The 22,515-nt window shown below is 47.0% G+C and overlaps 2 protein-coding genes across 2 annotated transcripts in view; both read left to right on the top strand.

The window, feature by feature from the left end:
* WDR97 (WD repeat domain 97) overlaps positions 1-1,670 on the top strand; it is a 63,013-nt gene extending 61,343 nt beyond the window's left edge. The window contains exon 32 of the mRNA XM_061607208.1: positions 1,243-1,670. Coding sequence (XP_061463192.1) covers positions 1,243-1,445 — 203 coding nt within the window. The 3' untranslated portion in view covers positions 1,446-1,670. The remainder of the gene's footprint in view (positions 1-1,242) is intronic.
* Positions 1,671-4,588: 2,918 nt separating this feature from the next.
* Positions 4,589-22,515, top strand: part of NUGGC (nuclear GTPase, germinal center associated) — a 68,167-nt gene continuing 50,240 nt past the window's right edge. The window contains exons 1-3 of the mRNA XM_061612294.1: positions 4,589-4,695; positions 4,882-4,976; positions 20,134-20,269. Of these exons, the coding sequence (XP_061468278.1) occupies positions 4,589-4,695; positions 4,882-4,976; positions 20,134-20,269 (338 nt within the window). The remainder of the gene's footprint in view (positions 4,696-4,881; positions 4,977-20,133; positions 20,270-22,515) is intronic.

The following is a 22,515-nucleotide window of genomic DNA, read 5'->3' as shown; positions in this document are numbered from 1 at the left end:
CCAGTTGCCCCACCTATCCTCTGTCCCATGGCAGGGGATACTAATGTAAATGTTTCTATTTTGCCTCCAAATTACTGCCTTGTGCCTCTGCAGTTGATGTGAGGGTCAGGCTTGCACAGATTAGCTTTTATATTTATTTGTTAAGGTATTTATATGTTGCCTTCCTGTTCTATCTCTAAAACAACAAGACTGACAAACCAAAGTTCAGGCTTAGCATCCAGGAGTGCAGGGGATGAAGAGACACATCTTCCTACCTGCCCAGCTGCTTGTGTAATCTTGCATGCCAACAGGTCTGCCAGTATTAGCACTTCCATGCCCAGGCTTGATGGGTGCCCTTTCTTTTAAAGGCCTGGAATCATACCTTGGACACATAACAAGAAGACATGATTCATTAGAAAAGACGATAATGCTGGGGAAAACAGCAGGGAGTAGAAAAAGAGGAAGGCCAAACAAGAGATGGATTGATTCCATCAAGGAAGCCACAGACCTGAACTTACAAAATCTGAACAGGGTGGTTCAGGACAGATGCTCTCGGAGGTTGCTGATTCATAAGGTTGCCATAAGTCATAGTCGACTTAGAGGCACATAACAACAACTGCAGTACAATGGTATATTTGTCTACTCAGAAGTAAGCCTCTTTGTGTTTAATGGGGTTTACTTCCAGGTACATGGGTACAGGATGGCAGCCTAGGGTTTGGTTTAGAGTTGGCATTGGGGAGAAACAGCATTCTTTTGCCTTTAATAGCTGTATGGCAGGCAGAAATTCCACACGTCAAGCCCTTTCTAGTATGGAAATAGTTATGGGAAAAGCTACACCATGACTACTGTTTCATTTTGTGTTATGCCAGGCCCCCATGACAGCCATGGGGCCCCACAACACACACTCAAAATGTGAAATGTACCCTCTGGTCCAACAGGGTTGGCGGCTCCTGCTGTATGCCTTCCCTCCCATACCTCTCCTGGCACAAGTGCTCTGCAACGCCCGAAGGGAAAGGGTGAAGCGTAGCCTGATCTTCCCCTAGTAATTAGGGCATGGTTCTCTGAGGCAATGGCCCCTCCGCTCTTCCTTCCATAAACTCTTACGTCACATCCACACCGTACATTTAAAACAATCTGGGACAAAAACTGAAATGAGACCAAGGAACCCGATCAAAATCTACGTATCGCATGTCCCTGCCTTGGTCAAACGGGAGCATTCTTTGTCATATTTCTTTTTTTCTCTGTTGTGTCCTTTGAACCCAGGCTTCTACTTCCCGTACATCTTCCCACGTTATCTCATGAAAGGATTTGTACCCTTTATGAAACTTCCGCTGCCGAAAATCAACTTGGATCCGTTCCCGCCCACTCTGGAGAGGCCAGCTTCACCAAAGTCATTTACTGCCATGCAGCAGTTAGTACGGAAATATTTCATCCCAAAGTTTTCATATGCTGACAGCTATCCTTAAAGTCTCCAAAGGCTTGCAAGACTCTGGACTGGAGACACCCGACTTCCACAGGGGAGGGGAGATTGCTCCAGACTGGGAATGGGGGATGGAGAACAGGTTTAACGGGCCTTGGTGCCCCCCCCAATTCAAAGAGATGGCAATAATGGGAGACAGGCCATCTGCCACAGACCTGCCCAGATAAAATGAAAACCCAAAGTGAAGGCATGGCACAAATAAAAGCAAATAAATGACAAAAGTCATCCCAAGACTTGTACTCTTGTTTGGTCAGACTCATTTGTAGTCTCCTGCTCATTACCACAATGTGGCACACATCTCCCACGCTGGATGTTGCCCAGCCTAGGAATCGTGCATAGTTCTGTTAGCAGGAGCAATTGTTGCTTTGTTAAAGGAGGCAGCACAAATTTATCAATTTATTACATTTATATCCTGCCCTTGCTTCCAGAAGGAACCCAAGGTGGCAAATGAACCAGGGAGGTGGCCCTTTTCCATCACATTGGCTTAATGTGCAGAAGACAGTTGGTTTGCATTTCACCCCTGCTTAAGTGGTTTAATATAGCGATGCCTGCGAGACACGCAGCAGCAGCAGCAGCAGCCCATAGTGAGGGACGTTCTCCACTGCTGGCTGCCTCCTAAACAACTGCAAAACTTTGCAACAGTATGCAGGAGGGAGAGGGAGCCAGTCACGTATTTGGTCCCTCAGCTCTGCTAGAAACGCCAGAAAGAAGACTAACTGGATGCGTTAGTGAATGCAAATGTGTGGAAGAGATTGATGGGTGCTGTGGTTTTGCTGGAGAATAAGTGGGACTTTGACTGAGGCCTGGGGGACATCTGCTGCTCCAAGCATCCCAAAAGAGGACCAGCTTTTAAGTACAGTGCTGGAACCAAAGCAAGCCCTCCCCCCACCACTTGACTCACATCATGTAATGGGAGCCCCCCCCTCCGTGGGTTCAGTGCCAGCCGTGTGTCTCCGCTGCCTCCCATGGAGTGAGGGGAGAAGCACTAGCTAGCTCAGTGCTGGATTGCAGGCTTTCTGCACAGTAGGCTCTGGATTCAGAATCTGGCGCCTCGGCTTTAAAAAAGATCTTGGTGGGGAGACCATCACTCCTCTCTCAAGAGACTGGTACTGCCAGAGTGGATGGGACTGACTAAAGGAATCTGTGTGGGTAGACCAGGGCAGGGTTGGCCCCTCATTCTAGCCCAGAATTGTCTGCTTTGACTTGCAGCGGCTCAGGCAGAGAAAGGCCTTTTCCATTCCAGATGCCAAGGACTGAACCAGTACGTAACTTTCCTGTGGCCTGGGGGTCCTGCTCAGGATGAGGCTGCTGCACCTGCTTCCCCCCCAAAGACCAGCAGCCCTTGCCCATGCTCTTCCTCCATATGGCCCTGCTTGAAGAGTTTCCTTCCAACCGGATGCAAAGGTTTCCAGGGACCAGAGGATGGGCACGTGCAGCCCCCCCTTCCCTGCCTCACACCAACTCCTGACGCCACGTGGTGGTGGTGATCCCTCCAGGGTGGGGGTGGCTGCCTGGGAGGGAAAGGGGGCCATGTCTGGCAAGGCCCTGGCCCTGCAGGACTGTTTCTCACTTTGTGGGCAGAGCTGCCTCTGGCATCGTGTAGTGCCAGGGAAAGGCGGAATGTCACCATCACCATCCTCAGGACTAAGAGCGAGCTGTCCCTGTTCCTCTGGCCTGGTCCTTACGGGGAGCAAAGGAGCACTAGCGCCGCCACCCTCCGCGCATGGGAGGAACAGGCTTGCTGCTGATGCTGAAGGAACCAAAAGCTTTGCATACCGTGCAAGGGCCCCCCTCCCTCCCAAAAGCAAAACCCAACCCAACCCACCCCTCAGCCCACTGAGCGCTCCAGGTAAGAGACAACAGTGAGGGGAACAGCAGCCTCTGGCCGCCTTGCCCCAGCCACTGCCAATGGTGAGGGCAGCTGTGGGTGCCACTACTATGGCAACCTGCCAAAGGAGGGCCCATTGGGGGGACTGGGCTTTATTTTATTATTACTTCCTTTTATATCCCGCCCTTCCTCCCAGCAGGAGCCCAGGGCAGCAAACAAAAGCACTAAAAACACTTTAAAATATCATAAAACAGACTTTATAATAAAACATCTTTAAAAACATTTTTTAAAAAAACTTTAAAAATATCTTTTAAAAAAAAGGTTTAAAAACATATTGGAAACCAATTCCAACACAGACGCAGACTGGGACAAGGTCTCTACTTAAAAGCCTTGTTGAAAGAGGAAAGTCTTCGAAAGGCGCCAAAAAGATAACAGAGATGGTGCCTGCCTAATATTCAAAGGGAGGGAATTCCACAGGGTAGGTGCCGCCACACTAAAGGTCCGTTTCCTATGTTGTGCAGAACAGACCTCCTGATAAGATGGTATCTGCAGGCGGCCCTCACCTGCAGAGCGCAGTGATCAACTGGGTATGTAAGGGGTAAGACGGTCTTTCAGGTATCCTGGTCCCGAGCTGCATAGGGCTTTGTACACCAAAACTAGAACCTTGAACTTAGCCTGGTAGCTAATAGGCAGCCAGTACAATTCTTTCAGCAGCACGGTGACATGTTGGCAATACCTTGCCTGTGAGCAGTCTTGCTGCCACATTTTGCACCAGCTGCAGCTTCCGGACCAACCTCAAGGGCAGCCCCACATAGAGCGCATTACAATAATCCAGCCTGGAGATTACCGGTGCGTGGACAACAGTGGTCAGGCTACCCCGGTCCAGAAACTGCCACAGCTGTCTTACCAGCCAAAGGTGATAAAAGGCACTCCTAGCCACTGGGGTGACCTGGGCCTCTAGCGACAAAGATGGATCCAGGAGCACCCCCAGACTACGGACCTGCTCTTTCAGAGGGAGTACTTCCCCATCCAAAACAGGCAACTGACCAATTATCTGAACTCGGGAACCACCAACCCACAGCGCCTCCATCTTGCTAGGATTCAGACTCAGTTTATTGGCCCTCATCCAGCCTACCACCGAGTCCAGGCAGCGGTCCAGGGCTTGCACGGCCTCTCCCGATTCAGATGTCACAGAGAAATAGAGCTGGGTATCCTCAGCATACTGATGACACCGCGCCCCAAATCTCCTGATGACTGCTCGCAAGGGCTTCATATAGATGTTAAACAGCAAGGGGGACAAGATGGTACCCTGCGGCACCCCACGGCACACTCCCAAGGCGGCGGCAGAGGTCCTCAACAGGCTCTGCGGGCGAGTGTCGCGGAAGAACACCTCCCGCCGGGCTAGCAAGTAAGCGCCCTCCGCACCCCCACGTGGCACATGGGGGGGTCTCAACTCTGAGGGGGGAGGGCTTCGCGCAGGCGCGCCGCCGCTCTTTCGCTTTCGTTTTCTCGGGCTTTCGGCCTCTTTGGGGCGGGGCTACTGGGAAGGGGGCGGAGACAACAGCGCGCTGGCCGCCTCCGCCGGGCCAATCAGGGCGGAGGGAGTGTCTGGCGGGAGAAGCGAGTGCGCGGAGGCAGAGCTCGGGTTGAGGGCGAGGGAGTTTGCCGTGCGACGAATCTCGCTCCGAGGTAATTCCGGGGTACGTTAATCTGGAGTGGCTGTCTTCCTGGGCGCGTCGTTTGGGAGGGACTGCTGACCCGTGTTAGGAAGCCGCCTCCGTTGTGGCGGCGGCGGCGGGACCAGGAGCAGCTCCTATCTCGGTGCCCTTCCCGCTCCCCCTCCATCGCTGGGGAGACCGACAAAATATCACGTAACGGTGTGCGGAGCTTCATGGCTCTCTTGCCTCCCGTCTCTCCCTCTCTCTCCTGCCCCCCACTCCTCCTGTTCTGGGTCGGGCCGTGTTAATCCCCGCAGCCCTCTTGCTGGCGGGGCTCGGGTTGGAGTTGGAGGACTTTTTCTTGCAATGCGGCTCCTTTTAAAAGGAAAAGGAGAGCCAGAGTGCCCTGAGCATGTGCAGAGGGCACCTCTCTTCGTCCAGAGACGGGCCGGCGCGGGCCTTCCTTCTCCCCTCGTTCCCCAGGCCGGAGCCGGCTGGACGGGAGGGAGCGGGGTCGCCACGTCGGCGCTGGGGGTGGGCTGGCCTCCTGAGCCTGCCGGCCAGAGCAGGCGGGGGGAGGACGGCAGCGGCGCCCGAGGGGAATTGGGCGTGTGCGCGCGGGGGGAGGGCCAGAAGAACCGCCGGGGGCTCCCGCCAAGGGGTAGGCTGGGGGCGAGGGGCCCGGAGCGGGTGAGAGAAAGAAACGTCCGGGGGCGCAGTTTCCCCTGACAAATGGCAGTAAAGCGGGAGCTTTCCCGTTTCCCCCTGGGCCTTCCCTCCTCTAGGTGGGGCGGTGCGCCCTGCCCTTGGGGCCTCCCGCCCCGCCGAGAAGCCCTTGCCCCTCGGGCACGTGAGGCTGGTCCTCAGCGACTTGCTCGCCGCCCTCCGGCTTGGAAGGAGCCGCTCCGAGGTGCCCCCCGGCATGGGACGGCGGCCTGGCGCTGTCCCGAGGCTCCTCCGGCCCTCCCTGCAGGGAGGGGCAGGAGACCCTTTGCCAGGCTCGGTCCCGCCCTTGGCTCCCCTTTCCCGTGCAAACTTTTGCTTGGAGCGATGCTGGCATCTGTGCTCTGTCGGAGCCGGAGACGCCACATCCGTAGTCTCTGGCCTAGCGAAGGGTGTTTTTCAGGTCCTGCTGGACATTTTCCAATTCTGCATCGACACGTTCATTGAGCGCTCCGTTATGATCTCAAGATCTCGTTCCTTGTCGGTCACTGCCGGTTCAAACCCCGTGAGTGCATATGTCAGATTAAGTTTGTTTTTTGTCCCTCTGCGCATGATTTTACACTTGTCTGCATCTAATTGCATTTGCAACTTTGCTGCCCGTTTGCTGATTTTGGAGAGGTCCTTTTCCAGCTTCTTTCAGCTGAGGAACGTTGTAGTCTCCGAGACATACTTTCTGCCTTTAGGATTAACATGCTTCAGAAGAAACGTGCACACAACTCATCTGAACTGAGGGAGAGGCACTTACCTGCAAACGCAAAATGTTTAAATACAGATATGATGTCATCTCACCACATAGTACAGCGATAATGTGCCGTGTCATGTGATAGCAACCGGAGCCAGTGTTTTCTGTGTGTGTTTCCACCTTACATCAGGGGGGATCTTAATGTTCCAGAGTTCTTTTGGACTTCATTTGATGGGATTTTCAGTTGTGTCTTCGAAAGCAGCGTCTCTTGGCATAGGTAGACCTGCTTTCTCTCTGTTGCAGGGCCTCCCACTTTCTCTCTCCACGACATTCTCTGCCAACTTTGTGCATCTGGTGAAACGAGTTCTATCCTGTACGTTCTCATGCAACACAAGTCTACTTGCTTTGGGTTGTTAGCTGCTTCATATCTGCTCTCAGGACTGCAACTGCAGTAGCACATTTATTTATTTATTTATTACATTTATATACCGCCCCATAGCCAAAGCTCTCTGGGTGGTTTACAGCAATTAAAAACAATAAAAACAAATATACAAATTTTAAAACACAAAAAACAATTTAAAAACAAAATTTAAAAACAATTTAAAAACGCATGCTAAAATGCCTGGGAGAAGAGGAAAGTCTTGGCCTGGCAACAGTGTTGGCACCAGGTGCACCTCGTCAGGGAGATCATTCCATAATTTACTGTTTGTCTGGATGAGATGAGGAGATGGTGGCTCCCCTAGAGAAGAGATGAGGAACATATTTTTTATTGGGCCCATTGACCCACAGGGAAAAAACAATGGGAGAGGGGGAAATACATGGATAGTAGAAAAATTATGAAGTGTTGGTTTTTCAATTTTTATTTTATTCCCTGTTTTCGCATTTGGGAAAAAACTAAGATAGCCTTCTGTTGTCTAAGGAGCAGTAGTTTGCAAGCTCCATCTCTTAACATGGTTGTATTTATTTATGGGATTAGAACTAAGGCATTTATATGTAATCAGGCAATATGCATCATACACCCATGCTATTTAAAATGGTAAAATAAATTTAAGCTTAATCTGAAAGGTATGAACTTTATCATCTCAGCATTTCCATTCTTCTCCCCGCTGCCCCTGAACACTTCTTTCCCTGGCTTCTAACTTCCGAGACTTTGTCCACCTCTGTGCCCAAGCAGATTTTGCTGTGATTAAGGCTGCACCATTATGTGTACATTTACTGTAAGTGAGCCCCTGCCCCCCATTGAACATAGTTGTTGTTCCCTCTGAGAAGGTTTCTCTAGGATTGTGTTGTCAGATGTTTGTAGCAGTAACTTGCTGCCTGATCTTTCGTGACTGGCTTACATTAATCTCTCTGAACTTCTTGAAATGAGAAAACACTTTATTTCTTGTGCTGTCACTCTCTTCTGTTAGTTCCTTCCTAGATACCTTTCAAGCCTTAAGAGAAGGGCCTTATCTGGTGTGGTGCCTCACTTGCAGAACTATCCCAAGGAAGCCTCACCTGGCACTTACCCAATTAGAGACCTTTTAAAGCTCTCTAACCTCTGCTGTTTTCCCTGCCCCTCCCGTTTCCCTGCTGTGCAATTGTTTTACGTGATGCCGATCTGTTTACTCTTGAACCACGCTGGAAATAATTGAACTGAAGGGCGGTAAAGGACCCCTAACTGTTGTAGAACAAAAGGTCCTACCTGGAAATAATGGGACATACAAGGGGTAAACCCATCCTTTCAACTTGTTGCCTTCCTGTGTAATGCACATTTCACTAAAGATGACATTTTAATTTTACTGCTCTGCTGCTTCTGCTAGGAAAGAAACCTTCACATTAAATTTGGGTTCTTTTTGATTGACACTAATGGGGAGATTCCAAGTCTTTATATATTTATTCCTATGTTCCTGCCTAAGGGTTCTTACTTATATAATCTTTCCAGAGTATTGAATCCAAGGGATTAATTTTATTTTAATCTGTATGGGTGTCAGATTTATTCCCAAGGAACAGGTTTCAACATAGCTGTGTATCATGTCGGGAATCACTGAGAGCTGCTTGGCTTCCTGTGTTGAACTGGCTTCTGCATTATCGAGGCTTTGACTCTGGAATGCTTTAAATTGTTTCTCACTTTGATTTTCTGCCAACTTTTTTTAGCTTCCTTTGTCAGCCCAATAGTAAAGGCTGCAAGAGCAGACATCTTAATTGTTGGCTCCCTCAAGAGCCCAGAGTACTGCTTCACCTCTCAAGGTCTTTGTTAAATCATTGAGTGGTCATTCAGTAATTAACCTTTGATAGCTGTAAAAGATTGCACAGAATCCCAGTTCCCAAGTGTCAACTTACTTTTCTTAATCAAGTGGGGTTAAAATGCCTGTGTTAAACTGGGCTTCTATTCTTACAGAAATATTAATTGCTAGCTTCTCGGATTTTTCTGTGTACCTTACAGGAAGCAATGGGGCAAGATCTGCTACATGTGACAAATGTGTTAATGAGAGGAATAGGGTCATCTGCAAACACAGAGGCTTTGACTTGATCGTTTCGTCACGTGGGGTTTGGTTTTAATGCCAGTGTAAACCATGGAAGCAAAGAGTGTCTCCCTGCTTTAACTCATACGGGGAGGCAGTTGGATCTTGTAACTGGCACGTTGCAGTTGGAGTCAAATATATTGTGTGCACCTGTGTTCTAAAATCAGTGCCCTAATTGAAATCTCAGTTACCAAAAATTCAGCCAGTCTATTGTATCAAAAGTCTGCAACTGCATCCGGCTGTTTCTGTAGCTGCTTCTTGCTGTATTCTTGGATGCAGCTAAATGAATGCTAGTGTCTCAGTTTTATAGAAATAGCATCTGCCTTTGGTAAAACCAGAATCAATATATCTGCCGAAAATATTGTGGAAGCCTGTTAGATAGAATCTGAGTCCCGTACTTACAGTCTATTTTAATCAAAGTATTGGCCTACTAGCCCCAACCCATAAGTCTCTACCTTTTTGAACTGGAAAACTTTCACTTCATTCCAGGAATTAGAGATAAGATAATCAAGCAAACCCACCATACCTTAAGGCTAATCGTTGTGAGGGCTCTGTACCTTGGGTCAGCTGATAAGCAAAGATGGGGCTTCTTGCCTTTTCCCCTCCTAAAATACCAGTTTATACTGCCGTCTTCAACAGAGTGGCAGCACTTGCCGTTGCAGCACCTCCTGATCTCAACTTGCGGCTCAGTGGCCTTGAGTGCTTCTGAAACTCCAGATCTGTTGAAGGATCTGATAGCTATTTCTAATTGAAATTTCCAAAACCCACAATTTGCTTTTATAAAACTTTGTTAGGGGCTGGGAAGTTTGATCCAGATGGCCTCATGGAGCACCCCAGACATTTGAGACCATGGCAATCAGTGTTGGCCATTGAAATATTCTGCTCCCTGGACCTTAGGATACGTCTTATCCAGCAGAAACTTGTTTTCCAGCCTTACTGGACCCCCCTCCCCCTGTTGCCTCTGTCAGAAGCATAATACGCATGTTGGACTGTGGTGAGGCAGGGGGTAGCGCTGAAACACTGGCCTGGTCTTTCCCTGTAGCAGCCCTGTTAGGAGCAGAAGTCCTTAATTAACTTGGTCCTAGGAACATCTCTAGAATTTTCAGATGTTCATGCTGTACTTCATTATGTCCTGATGTCCAGGAATTTGAGGGAGGGACACTGTAGCTGGACCCAGCATGTTGTATTAGTGGCCAGGCGACTGGTCTTACAACATTGGATGGCTTGACCGGCTCCCCTGATTGCTTATCCCCCAGAGGACCCTTCTTCCCATGCAGTATATTAAATAGTTACTTGAAGGCACAAAGAACATAAATACTCTGAGACCTGGGCCTCCTGCTTGGAGCTGTTTGCATGATCGGGGTCAGAGGTGGGCCTCTGCTGGAACTCATTCCCTCCCATCCCTTCCCTACCCGACCCCTTCTCCCCCTGATCTACTTATTTGTTTTTATTCCTTTTCTTTTATCTCCCCATCTCTTTTTAAAAAACATGTGTCTCTGGTTTTCTTAATAGTATTATGACTTGACATGTTTTGCTGCTGTGTTCCCTCCCCCTTTATTGTTCATACAACAAAGCTTATAGACAAGCAACCAAATGAGAAGACGGTAAGTAATAACCATTTTTAATTTTTTTAAAATTAAAATAGCTCAGATCAATAAGGGCACCGTAAGGTTACTGTGTGCTAGGAGTCAAATTCTGAAAAACATAGAAGCGGAATTCTAGGGGTAGGAAGCCTATAGAAACGTAGGTTTCAACACTACCCTAGAAGGGAAGCTTGTGGGACACAGTAAACCAGACTAAACTCAAGTTTTGGAGACGGGGTAAAGAGGAAACTCTACTAATAGTTCAACACTAGTGGAAAAGTCAGCTTAGTTTTAAAGAAGGTAGGCTTAGCCTTCCTTAAACACACACATGCAGACCCAACAAGCTGTGTTTTCCCAGGTTAAAAAGGGATAGGCTGTTGTAGGTTAAAAAAAAAAGAACCACCTGAAAGTTTCAGCCTTCTGTTTAAATTAAAAGCAGCTAAAAGCTAGTCTAGTTTGTCCAGGCTAGAATGCAAAGTGCCGCTTAAAACTACAGGGGAAATTGCACAGTTAAAAAGTGCATTGTTGTTAGCAAATAAAATAGAAACAAAGTAAAAGTTAGTTAGCTTTTCTTAGTATCATCAGTAATAGTTTTGAAACAGGAAGAAACACTCTCAGGAATGAAAATGGAAATGGACTGCCTTCAAGTTGATCCTGACTTATGGCTACCCTATGAATAGGAATGAAGGCTGAGGTAATCCCCAAGGAGCAAATCCCCAGTTGAGCCACCAACTTTACTTTCTTCAGTTCCCCTTCTTCCCTCCCCATCCTCGAGGGGCTAAACTGTCTGAGAGCTGGAATTTAAACCACACCCCTGAACTCATTGGCAGGGAGGAGCAGCCAGCCCCACATGTAAATTTAGAACAGCCCAGCGAGGGACCCTACCCCACAAGCTAGAGGGAGCCCCCAGCAGACAAAACAACTCAGCCCCAGCTGATAACTTGTCAAGGCGAGTTCGGCAGAAGGGCAAGGAGGCCGGGGCCTCTTCCCAGACACTGTGCCTATCTATCTCTTGAGGTAAACAGAATCCAAGCTTTCAACAAAATAAACTACACAAACAATGATGCAGGTAGGAAGGCGGCCAGGCTGTGGGGGCTTTCCAGTGTTTATCACTGTCTATGACATGCACGACTATTGCCTGTTGGACAGAAGTCATGGGTGCGCCCTCAGTGCAAGGAGCTCCAGGCTCTTTGGGAACATGTTTTTTCCTTGAGGCCAAGGTAGCTGACCTGGAGAGGCAGAGAGGTTTGCATAGAGGCCTTGACGGACATTATAGCTGTGTCCCACTCCCGGATGATAGCTCTCATGGACACTGAGGGCCTTGGGAAGGAGAGCGTCACTCCGAGGAAGAGGGAAACAATCTCGTAGAAGGGACGCATTCCTTGGAGGACAAGCAGATAGCCTCTCCTGCTGAGGATTCTTCTCTGGGGGGTGGAGGGATCCACATATGGATGATTCAGTCATTAGGAATATAGATAGTGGGGTGTGTGATGGGTGCACAGACTGAAGGTTGTGGGTGTTGCTTGTTGTCTAGATAGCTTCATAGACAGTGTTGGGGAGCAGTCAGTGGCTGTGGTGCACAAATGACTTGGAGAAATGCAGTCATGAGGTCCTGGAAGCAAAATTTAGGATGCTGAGAGTCAGACACTCCAAGGTAGTTTTCTCTGAAAGACTACCGGCTCCACGCACAGCCGCCAGCTAGAGAGGCACAGCTTTGTAGTCTCAATGCGTAGATGAGACGATGGTGTCAGGAGGAGGGGTTTGTGTTTGTTAGACATTTAGGAACATTTTGAGATAAGCCAGGCCTGTACAAAAGGCGGCAGGCTCCACTTGAACCGGGATGGAACCAGACTGCTGGTGCGTGAAACGAAAAAGGTGGCAGAGCAGCTTTTAAACTGGTTGAAGCGGGGGAGGGGACAGCTGACAGGAGCTGGGGGGGGGTCCAGTCCAGAACAAATCTCCCCCCGGGGTAAAGACATCAACACTGGTGAATTTAAATGGGGTAGGCCTAGAATGAGGCCCTAGTGAGTGTTATTAAATTAAACAAGCATGGAAACGTCCAGTTGCTAAAAACATCTGTCACATTTGATGTCAGTCTCTGCGGACATGGCGCAGTAAAGTGATTAGCAGATAGTGGCCAGCAGCCAGGCCGTAAATCGGTCAGGCTTGAGTTGAGGAAAAGAGGCCCGCAACTACAGTAGGCATAAGTAGTGGGTAGGAAGAGTTGAGAGAGTGTAGAACAGACGAGTCCATAGTCAGGTACTGGAGATCCAATTAAGCAGGGCTGGGTTGAAGACATGGGGTCACAAGCTGGGCTAGATACAAGGGGACACAGGAGGTCGACGTTGTTTCCACCAAGAGCCCCAAGCCACTCGCAGTCTTTTAAGCTCAGCGTCTGGGGCCAGGTGTTTGCAATCAGCCTTCCCTCTTTCGAGAGCTTCTGGTTCTTAAATGGGCCAGCTGCCTCCATTGTTTTTAAATTGTTTTTTTTTTAAATGCGTTTTTTATTTATTTATTTATTTATTGCACTTGTATGCTGCCCCATAGCTGAAGGTCTCTGGGCGGTTTACAGCAATCAAAAACATTAAAACAAATACACAATTTAAAAGCATGTTTTAAAAACAATTTAAAACACAATTTTAAAATTTAAAACAATATAAAAACTATTTAAAACATATGCTAAAATGCCTGGGAGAAGAGGAAAGTCTTGACCTGGCACCGAAAAGATAACAGTGTTGGTGCCAGGCGCACCTCATCAGTAAGGTCATTCCATAATTCCATGTACAGTGCATTGCAGTAATCTAATTTGGAGGTTACCAGAGCATGGACAACTGAAGCCAGGTTATCCCTGTCCAGATAGGGACGTAGTTGGGCCACCAACCGAAGCTGGTAGAACCGAAGTTGGTAGAAGGCACTCCGTGCCACCGAGGCTACCTGAGCCTCAAGTGACAGAGATGGTTCTAGGAGAACTCCCAAGCTACGAACCTGCTCCTTTTTTAAATTTGTGTATTTGTTTTTAATGTTTTTAATTGTTGTAAACTGCCCAGAGAGCTTCAGCTATGGGGCGGTATACAAATGTAATAAATAAATAAATAAATAAATAAAAATAATTGTTCCAATACCTGTTGGCCTCTCCTCTCTGCTGGGGTCAGCGAAGCTTCCTGGTCGCTCTCTGAACCTGGCAGGAGGGCTCCAGCAGTGTCGCACTCCTTGTCTGAGGGTGAAGTGTCTTCAGCTGCCTCTCGGCTTGTCCCTTCCCCTGGGTCTGAAGTCTCCCATTCCCCTTCATCCTCTGTTGAGTCCCCTGAAGGAGGCATGACATTTGACTTCAAAAGACAAAACATCCCCAAAATGTGGGGATTGGTAAAGAGAGAGTTGAAAGGCAAAGTCCAGAGGGTCAGATCACTCCAAAACGCTTGGAAGTTGTTTAAAAACAATAATAGAAACTCAACTAGAGTGTATACGGCAGATCAGGAAAAGTATCTCCAGGGCCAAGAGCGTGGTTAACCAGCATGGTTAACAAGCAGAGTCAAGCTATTAGAGGCAAGAAGGCTTCCTTCAAAAAATGGAGGTCTTGTCCGAATGAGAATAAAAAGAATCACAAACTGGCAAAAGAAATGCCAGAAGACAATAAGGAGTGCTAAAAAAATGGTTAAATACATTCAAAGCAGGAGATCGTCTAGGGAGGCAGTTGGACCCTTGGATGGCAAGGGAGTTAAAGGTGTGCTAAACCAGGATAAGGAGATTGCAGAGAAGCTAAATGAATTCTTTGCATCTGTCTTCACAGTGGAGGATATAGGGCAGATCCCTGAACGCGAACTAACTTTTGCAGGAAGGGAGTCTGAGGAACCGAGACAAATAGTGGTGATGAGAGATGAAGTTCTGTGCTTAATAGACAAAATAAAAACTGACAAATTGCCAGGTCTGGATGGCATGCACCTGAGAGTTCCCACAGAACTTAAATGTGAGAGAGATGGTATTCTAATAAGAATATGTAACTTGTCTCTCGGATCTGCTGCCATACCTAAGCACTGGAAAGTGGCTAATGGTAATGCCAATCTTTAAAGATCAGGGTGGATCCTGGAAATCATAGGCTGGTTAGCTTAACATCTGTCCTGGGAAAACTGGTAGGAAGTATTGTTAAAGATAAAATTACCAAGCATATAGAAGAACAAGCTTTGCTGAAACAGTGCTAGCATGGTTTCTGCAAGGATAAGTCTTGTCTCACTAACTATTTGAGTTCTTTGAGAGAGTCAACAAGCATATAGACACAGGTGATCCAGTGTACATAGTGTACTTGGACTTTCAAACAGCTTTCAAGAAGGTATCTCGCCAAAGACTCCTGAGTAAGCTTAGCATTCATGGAATAAGAGGAGAGGTTCTCTTGAGGATCAGGAACTGTCTAGGAAACAGACAGCAGAGAGTTGGAATAAATGGACAGGTCTCCCAATGGAGGGCTGTAGAAAGTGGAGTCCTGCAAGGATCGGTATTGGGACTTGGGCTTTTTAACTTGTTCATAAATGATCTAAGAGTTAGGGGTGAGCAGTGAAGTGGCCAAGTTTGCTGATGATACTAAATTGTTCAGGGTTGTTAAAACAAAAAGGGATTGCAAAGAGCTCCAGAAGGACCTCTCCAAAGTGAGTGAGTGGGTGGTAAAATGGCAAACGCAATTCAATGCGAACAAGTGTAAAGTTATGCATGTTGGGGCAATGAATTTCACATACATGCTCATGGGGTTTCAACTGGCTGTGACTGACCAGGAATGAGACGTTGGGGTTGTAGTGACTAGCTCAATGAAGATGTCAACCCAGTGTGCAACAGCTGTGAAAAAGGCAAATTCCATGCCAGAGATCATTAGGAAAGGTATTGAAAGTAAAACTGCCAATATAGTGCCATTATACAAACCTATGGTGCGGGCGCTCTTGTAATACTGTGTATGGTTCTGGTCGGTGTACCTCAAAAAAGATATTGTAGAGTTGGAAACAGTTCAGGAAAGGGCAGCCAAAATGTTCAAGGAGGTGAAACGACTCTCCTACAAGAGAGACAAAAGAAAATACTGCTTCACGCAGCGTGTAGTTAAACTATGGAATTTACTCCCACAGGAGGCAGTGATGGCCACCAACCTGGATGGCTTTGAAAGAGGATTAGACAAATTCATGGAGGATAAAGGCAATCAATAGCTACCAGCCACAATGGCTGTGCTCAGCCTCCACAGTTGGAAGCAGTAAACGCTTGAATAGCAGTTGCTGGAGACTGCAGGGTGTGGGGAGAGTGTTCTTGTGCTCATGTCCTACTTGCGGGGTTTGCATGGGCAACTTGTTGGCCACTGTGACTTCAGGATGGTGGACTAAATGGGCCACTTGCTTGATCCAGCAGGCTCTTACGTTATTTGTATTGCTGCAGATAAACTTGAAGAGCAATAAACTAACTGCATTAGAAATACATGGGGTGCCCATTTGCTACCGGGCGAAGTTCAAGGTGCTGGTTTTGGTGTACAATGCTCTATACAGCTTGGGACCAGGATACCTGAAAGACCGTCTTACCCCTTATATGCCCAGTTGATCAGTGCGCTCTGCAGGTGAGGGCCTCCTGCAGATACCATCTTATCAGGGCGTCCGTTCTGCACAACATAGGAAACGGACCTTTAGTGTGGCGGCACCTACCCTGTGGAATTCCCTCCCTTTGAATATTAGGCAGGCGCCATCTCTGCTATCTTTTTGGAGCCTTTTGAAGACTTTCCTCTTTCAGCAAGCCTTTTAGGTTGAGAGCTATCCCAGTCTGTCTCTGTGTCAGATTTGCTTAATATGTTTTTTAATAATGTTTTTAACCCTTTAAAAAGTTTTAAAAATGTTTTTAACACTGTTTTGTCTTAATGTATTTTAGGATTTGTTTTTATGATGTTTTAAAGTGTTTTTAGTACCCTGTTTACCGCCCTGGGCTCCTGCTGGGAGGAAGGTCGGGATACAAATTAAATAAATAAATAAATAATAGATAGTTGGGGCTGGACTGGGCCTACGGGGATCATGACGCCAAGCACAAGGCTCTTCTCTGAGAAGCAGTTGCCAGCCCTGGCACTGGCGTCCTCCCCCCAGCGCCTGCCTTGTGCAAAGAGGGTTAGTGAGGGAGTGACTTGACAGGGCAGGCAGTGCAGAAGGGCAGTAGTGATAATGCCTCCCAGCTGATCCACCCACCCCTGGGCTCAGTGCCAGTGTGCTTGTTGCCTCTGAATGGACGTAGGAACCTGCCTTGCACTGAGTGAGACCGTTGGGTCATCTAGCTCAGTGCTGCAGACACTGACTGGCAGCAGCTGTCCAGGGCTTCAGACTGTCTTTCCCTGCCTTGCCAGGAGGTGCCACCGCTGGGGGTCGACTCTGCGCCATCTCTGCTATCTTTTCGGCGTCTATTGAAGACCTTCCTCTTTCAACAACCCTTTTAAATTGAGACCTTATCCCAGTCTGTGTCTGTGTTGGAATTGCTTTTTAATATGTTTTTAAACCTTTTTTTAAAGAAGTTTTCAAAGCTTTTAAAAATGTTTTTGTTTTGTTTTAATTTATTTTAAGGTCTGTTTTTATGATGTTGTGGAGTGTTTTTAGCGTTTCTGTTTGCCGCCCTGGGCTCCTGCTGCGAGGAAGGGCGGGATATTAATCAAATAATAAATAATAATAATAAATAAAAATACAAATCATTATGCAAAACTTAGATAGATTTCCATTGAAGCACTATCAAAACCAGGAGCTGTTTTATTTCCACCTTTTAGAAAATGAGCAAGTTTATGGAAGGGTAACTGGTATATTTAGTTCTTCATTCATCTGCAGAGATTTTAGGAATTGGCTCATTCTTCAGAAAGTGGGATGTATTGCCTACCCAAGAACGCTGTGATTGGCATAACTGCTTATAAAAGTGGGAACACACTTTATTTCTTTGCTAGCCAGAGTTTTAATCTATATTTTAAAAATAATTTTGTAAGGTTTAATGTGTAAACAAACAAAAACCAGGAGAACAAAGAAACAAAAAGGGGAGGATATCAGCCAAATATATGTATACAACTCTTTATTCATGCACTCCAAATTTCAAGGGATCACGCAGGCAGCTGCTGAAGAAAGTTTCAGTTCCCAGATAATAGTCTCTCTTGGAGCAACCTGTAAGAGGATTACAAAGATTACAAAGTCCTTAGATTTATGTTTTCTTGTTCAGTTGTACAGTACGTTATGAAGGTTCCTGGATAATATATTACGCATTTCCTTGAACATCTCCTAGAACTGCTTCACTTGAGGACATTCCCATCAGAGGTGGCGATAAGCCTCTAGTTCCACATCCATGCCAGCAGTGTTGGTGCTATATTAGCTGTCATATGCGATAGCTGCGCTGAAGTTCTCTACCATCGATGGCTCATCTTCAAAGTGTTTCCCCTTGTATAGGCCATCACTGACTCTGCTGGTCTGGAACACCATAGGTTTTCCTGTTTATACCTCATCAGTCAGCTCACCCATATCTGTCTCCCAGACTGCTTTCAGTCCTGTGAGGGATGTGTGTCATGACTTCTGTTAAGATCTAATAAACCCTTGAGGCCAGTCCTTTGGTTTTAGTGCCAGCATGGACTTTTAAGAACTTCAAATCATAGCGGCATAGGATGCTCCAATGTGCTGAGTCAGACCTTGATGCATCTAGCTTAGTACTGTCTGCACTGACTGGCAGGGGCTCTTCAGGCTTTCAGGGAAGAGTCTCTCCCAGCCCTACCTGGATGCCAGGTTGAACTTGGGACCTTCTGCCACAAGACTGATGCCCTTCCCCTGAGCTACAGCCCTTCCCCATAAGAAGCTGGACAGCCATCTGTCGGGAATGCTTTGATTTGGATTCCTGCATTGAGCAGGGGGTTGGACTTGATGGCCTTATAGGCCACTTCCAATTCTTCTGTTCTATGATTCAAAGAAGGGGCCTGGTGTCCTGTATCCTAATGCCCAAGTCTGTAAGAAGACTGACATAACTGGAGCCATCCCACATTTAAGTTTCCGATAATCAGGTTGAAGTTGGTCTTGCATTACTGGGAAATAATTTTATTAGAAATTGCGCAGTCTGTAATACCCTTTTCCCCATTTAGCTATAGCTTTCCAAAGTGTCATATCAAGTAATCTAGAATGGTTAGCTAACGGAATCAAAGGAGAGCAGACTTGTGAGAGCCTTTGCTGCCATTTATGCCAAACTTGAAATGTTGAGACTGTAAACAGATGGGTATATTTTTGAGAAAATAAGTTGATACACCTTTGGTATTTGAACCCACAAATGGTTCTTATTCAACTTTGATCCTTTATTTTAGTCCACCGTTTTTCTAGCTTTCCAGATCATATTACATAACTGACGGGAGTTGAAATGCATCATAGAGCCCCCATCCCCCTCCATTTGGGTTTCTGTACAAAATTTTCATAACCAGTCTTGATTTCTTATTTTGAGAAATAAAATTAATTAACATAGCTTGCCATTTTTTAATCCAACCCAGATGGAGGGAGATGGGGAGTCCTTAAAATAAAAATAAGAATCTGGGGATGAACTTCATTTCTATGGCTGCTGTTCTTCCAAGGGCTGACAGAGGTTTCTTGCATCAGCATCTCAAGTCCTGTTTAACTTGCTTAAGGAAGGGACCAAGATTACATTTATAGAAATTATTTAGCTTTTTAGGGATTTGAATGCCTAGCTATTGAAAAACCTTAGGACATATTGGAATGTGGACTTCATTACTGCTACAGGTAGCTTAAAAAATGGGATTTTTCAGGACTTAAAGATGAAGTAGGTCTGGTTAAATAGGCAACCGTTGCAAATAGTGCCACTTCCCACCCCAGGAAGTGGTTAATAAGAATAATAATAAATTTAATTTTTGTGTTGCCTATCTGGCCGAAGCCACTCTAGGCGACGTACACATTAAAATTCAACAGTACAAAATAAATACATAATAAAATACAGTGCAGTCAACAATAACCATTTTAAAAAGCAGCAGTACAGAACAGTTTAGGGCTCTCTCAACCCTCAGTCTTTGCAGATGCAACGAGAGAAAGAAAGGGGAAGTTCTGTGTGCAGCCAGGCAGGGCTGTGGAGTCGGAGTCGGAAGCAATTTTGGGTGGAGTCGGAGTCGGTAGAAATGTACCAACTCTGACTTCGGCTTCAAAATAAATTTTGATTGACAAATTTTTTAAAATATAAATTTAAAATGTCAAAGAAGCTTCCCAGGAAGTCAGCTGTAGTTGAACATTTCACCATAACTCAAGATGGAAAACGTGTGTCAGTGTATGACACAGGACCCAGATGAAGACAAATGCTGTGATGCCAAGGTTAGCGCATATTCAGGCAGCGGTAAAAATGCTGCTATGAGAGCTTCCAATTTAAAAAGACCTTTACAGCCCTTTCCAGGAGTTGGAAGCAATTTTGGGTGGAGGCTGAGTCGGACAGTAGAAAAATAGAGGAGTCGGAGTCGAAGGTTTGGCGTACCGACTCCACAGCCCTGCAGCCAGGTAGCCCCATCAGTGGTTCTTGGTTCTCTTTGCCAGAGCAGGTGATGGGCTGCATCTTGCAGGATAAGCAAGGCTTTGTCCTGCCAATGCCTGTTCCTTGCGTTCTTGTTCACTGTCCCAATGTTTTGATCTTTTGCTTTTTGTTGGAGAGATTTGCTTGATCGCATTTTCTCTGAATCTATCTCCTCCATCCCAGGTGGATGTTGGAACAAGTGTGAATATCCTGAAATGACAGCACCCTGTTGGCCGTGTGGTGCTGAGCACCAGAGCCTGTGCCACCTTCGCAGGATTGGCAGCCGCCCTCCAGTCCCTGATGATGCAGATCTGATCCAGTAAGTAACATCTTGGTGGTGGTGGGGTCTTTGCCTCTGCTGGGGGCCGTGTGCTGCATGGGTTTGTTCCATGCGGAATATAGGTGGTGGCTGCAGTGGTCACATGGCAGATTTCATGTCTTCCTCTCATCCTCCTTGCTCATGCTTCTGTCTGGACATTTCTGTAGCTCAAGGGTTGCCAACCTTTCCGGACCAGCAAATGCACTTTGGATTTCGAGGGAGTGCTGTGGGCACCAGCCACAAAATGGCTGCCTTGGGGGCGTGGCATAACACAGAATGAGAGAGTGCAGCCACTGCTGCTTCTCCTCCTAGACAACCTCATGCTTGCTGTGGGAAGTCACCTGCGTGCTGCTAGTGCAGACCAAACAGTATTGATTTCCCTTTCCTCCTCCTCCCACCGCTGCTGCTGCTGTCTAATAACAGAGAGCATTCCTCAGTACCAGGCAAAGCATGCACCACATCACACCCGCTCTCTTGCACACACTCACTGCGCACTTGCTGACCACACATGTGTATCTCTCTCACACCCATGCTCACCCTCCTCACATCTCCATGGCCACACATGCACCTCTCCTCTCTCTGCACCCCAAAGTCCATCTCTCCCACGCAGATCACACATACAAACTGACCACACACACACATCGCTTTGTCTGTCTCTCACACACACTACCACACGTATATCTCTTTCTTTCTCTGCCCAAGCGCACCTCCCACCCATCTCCCAGGCATTTAGAAAAGCCCTTCTACGCGTGAAGGAAGTGCCTTCCATTTAAAAAAAATGAAATGAAAAATTGCTTCCCTGGGCTCCTGCTGGGATATAAATCAAATAATAAATAAATATTTTTTTTAAAACCCCAATCCAAAATACATGAATGTGGTGCCTATGGGTACCAAGTTGCCAATCTTTGCTGTAGTGTAAGCCTTTGAAAAGGGACCTTTCATTATTTACCGACCTTTGTGCTATGTGAGATGCCAATTTGGTGTTTCCTCTTTAGTCTAATTGGCCAACAAAGCAGTGACTAGTAGTGATGCAACAGTCTCAGGATCCGGTCCAGATTTGCTAGCAGCCTTGAGGCTAGCCAGAGAGAGGCAGAACTTTCTTGCTGCTGCAGGGTGTGACATGGGTCCACTTGGTTTGTGCCAGCTGCCTTGGCCTAAATGTGTTCCTCCCTGCTGTGTGTCATGATGCACATGCCACTGCGTCTGAAGCTGACATGCATGTCTATTTTTACATCTGGCTGTTTGACAGCAGGTTCCCAAATGGTGCATGCACTTTTTCTGTATGCCCATGTAGAATAAAAGATTGTAGGTGAAGTGGTCCGTGCCCTCAGCATTGGGAACATAGGGCAACCAGAATGATCAAGGGGATGGAGCGACTCCCTTACAAGGAAAGGTTGCAGCATTTGGGGCTTTTTAGTTTAGAGAAAAGGTGGGTCAGAGGAGACATGATAGAAGTGTATAAAATTATGCATGGCATTGAGAAAGTGGATAGAGAAAAGTTCTTCTCCCTCTCTCATAATACAAGAACTCGTGGACATTCAAAGAAGCTGAATGTTGGAAGATTCAGGACAGACAAAAGGAAGTACTTCTTTACTCAGCGCATAGTTAAACTATGGAATTTGCTCCCACAAGATGCAGTAATGGCCACCAGCTTGGATGGCTTTAAAAGAAGATTAGACAAATTCATGGAGGACAGGGCTCTCAATGGCTACTAGCCGTGATGGCTGTGCTGTGCCACCCTAGTCAGAGGCAGCATGCTTCTGAAAACCAGTTGCCGGAAGCCTCAGGAGGGGAGAGTGTTCTTGCACTCGGGTCCTGCTTGCGGGCTTCCCCCAGGCACCTGGCTGGCCACTGTGAGAACAGGATGCTGGACTAGATGGGCCACTGGCCTGATCCAGCAGGCTCTTCTTATGTTCTTATGAAGGTGCCTTATACCAAGTCAGACCATTTGGTCCATCTAGTTCAGTATTGTCTATTCTGACTGGCAGCAATGGCTCTCCAGGGTTTAAGGCAGGAGCTTTTCACAGCCCTACCTGGAGATGCTGCCATTGAGGACTGAACCTGAGACCTGCGTGCAAAGCAGATGCTCTGCCGTTGAGCTGTGTTCCTTCCCGCATGATGTTTTATGCTTTAAAATGATTTAATGCTTTGATTTGGATTCCTGCATTGAGCAGGGGGTTGGACTTGATGTTCTTATAGGCCCATTTGAACTCTACTATTCTATGATGCTATGATTCTGTGTCAGA

Source organism: Rhineura floridana, chromosome 1, assembly GCF_030035675.1.
Source record: "Rhineura floridana isolate rRhiFlo1 chromosome 1, rRhiFlo1.hap2, whole genome shotgun sequence".
Classification (NCBI taxonomy): Eukaryota; Metazoa; Chordata; class Lepidosauria; order Squamata; family Rhineuridae; genus Rhineura; species Rhineura floridana.
The sequence above is the reverse complement of the archived record's forward strand: the minus strand, read 5'-3'. Positions and strand labels throughout refer to the sequence as shown.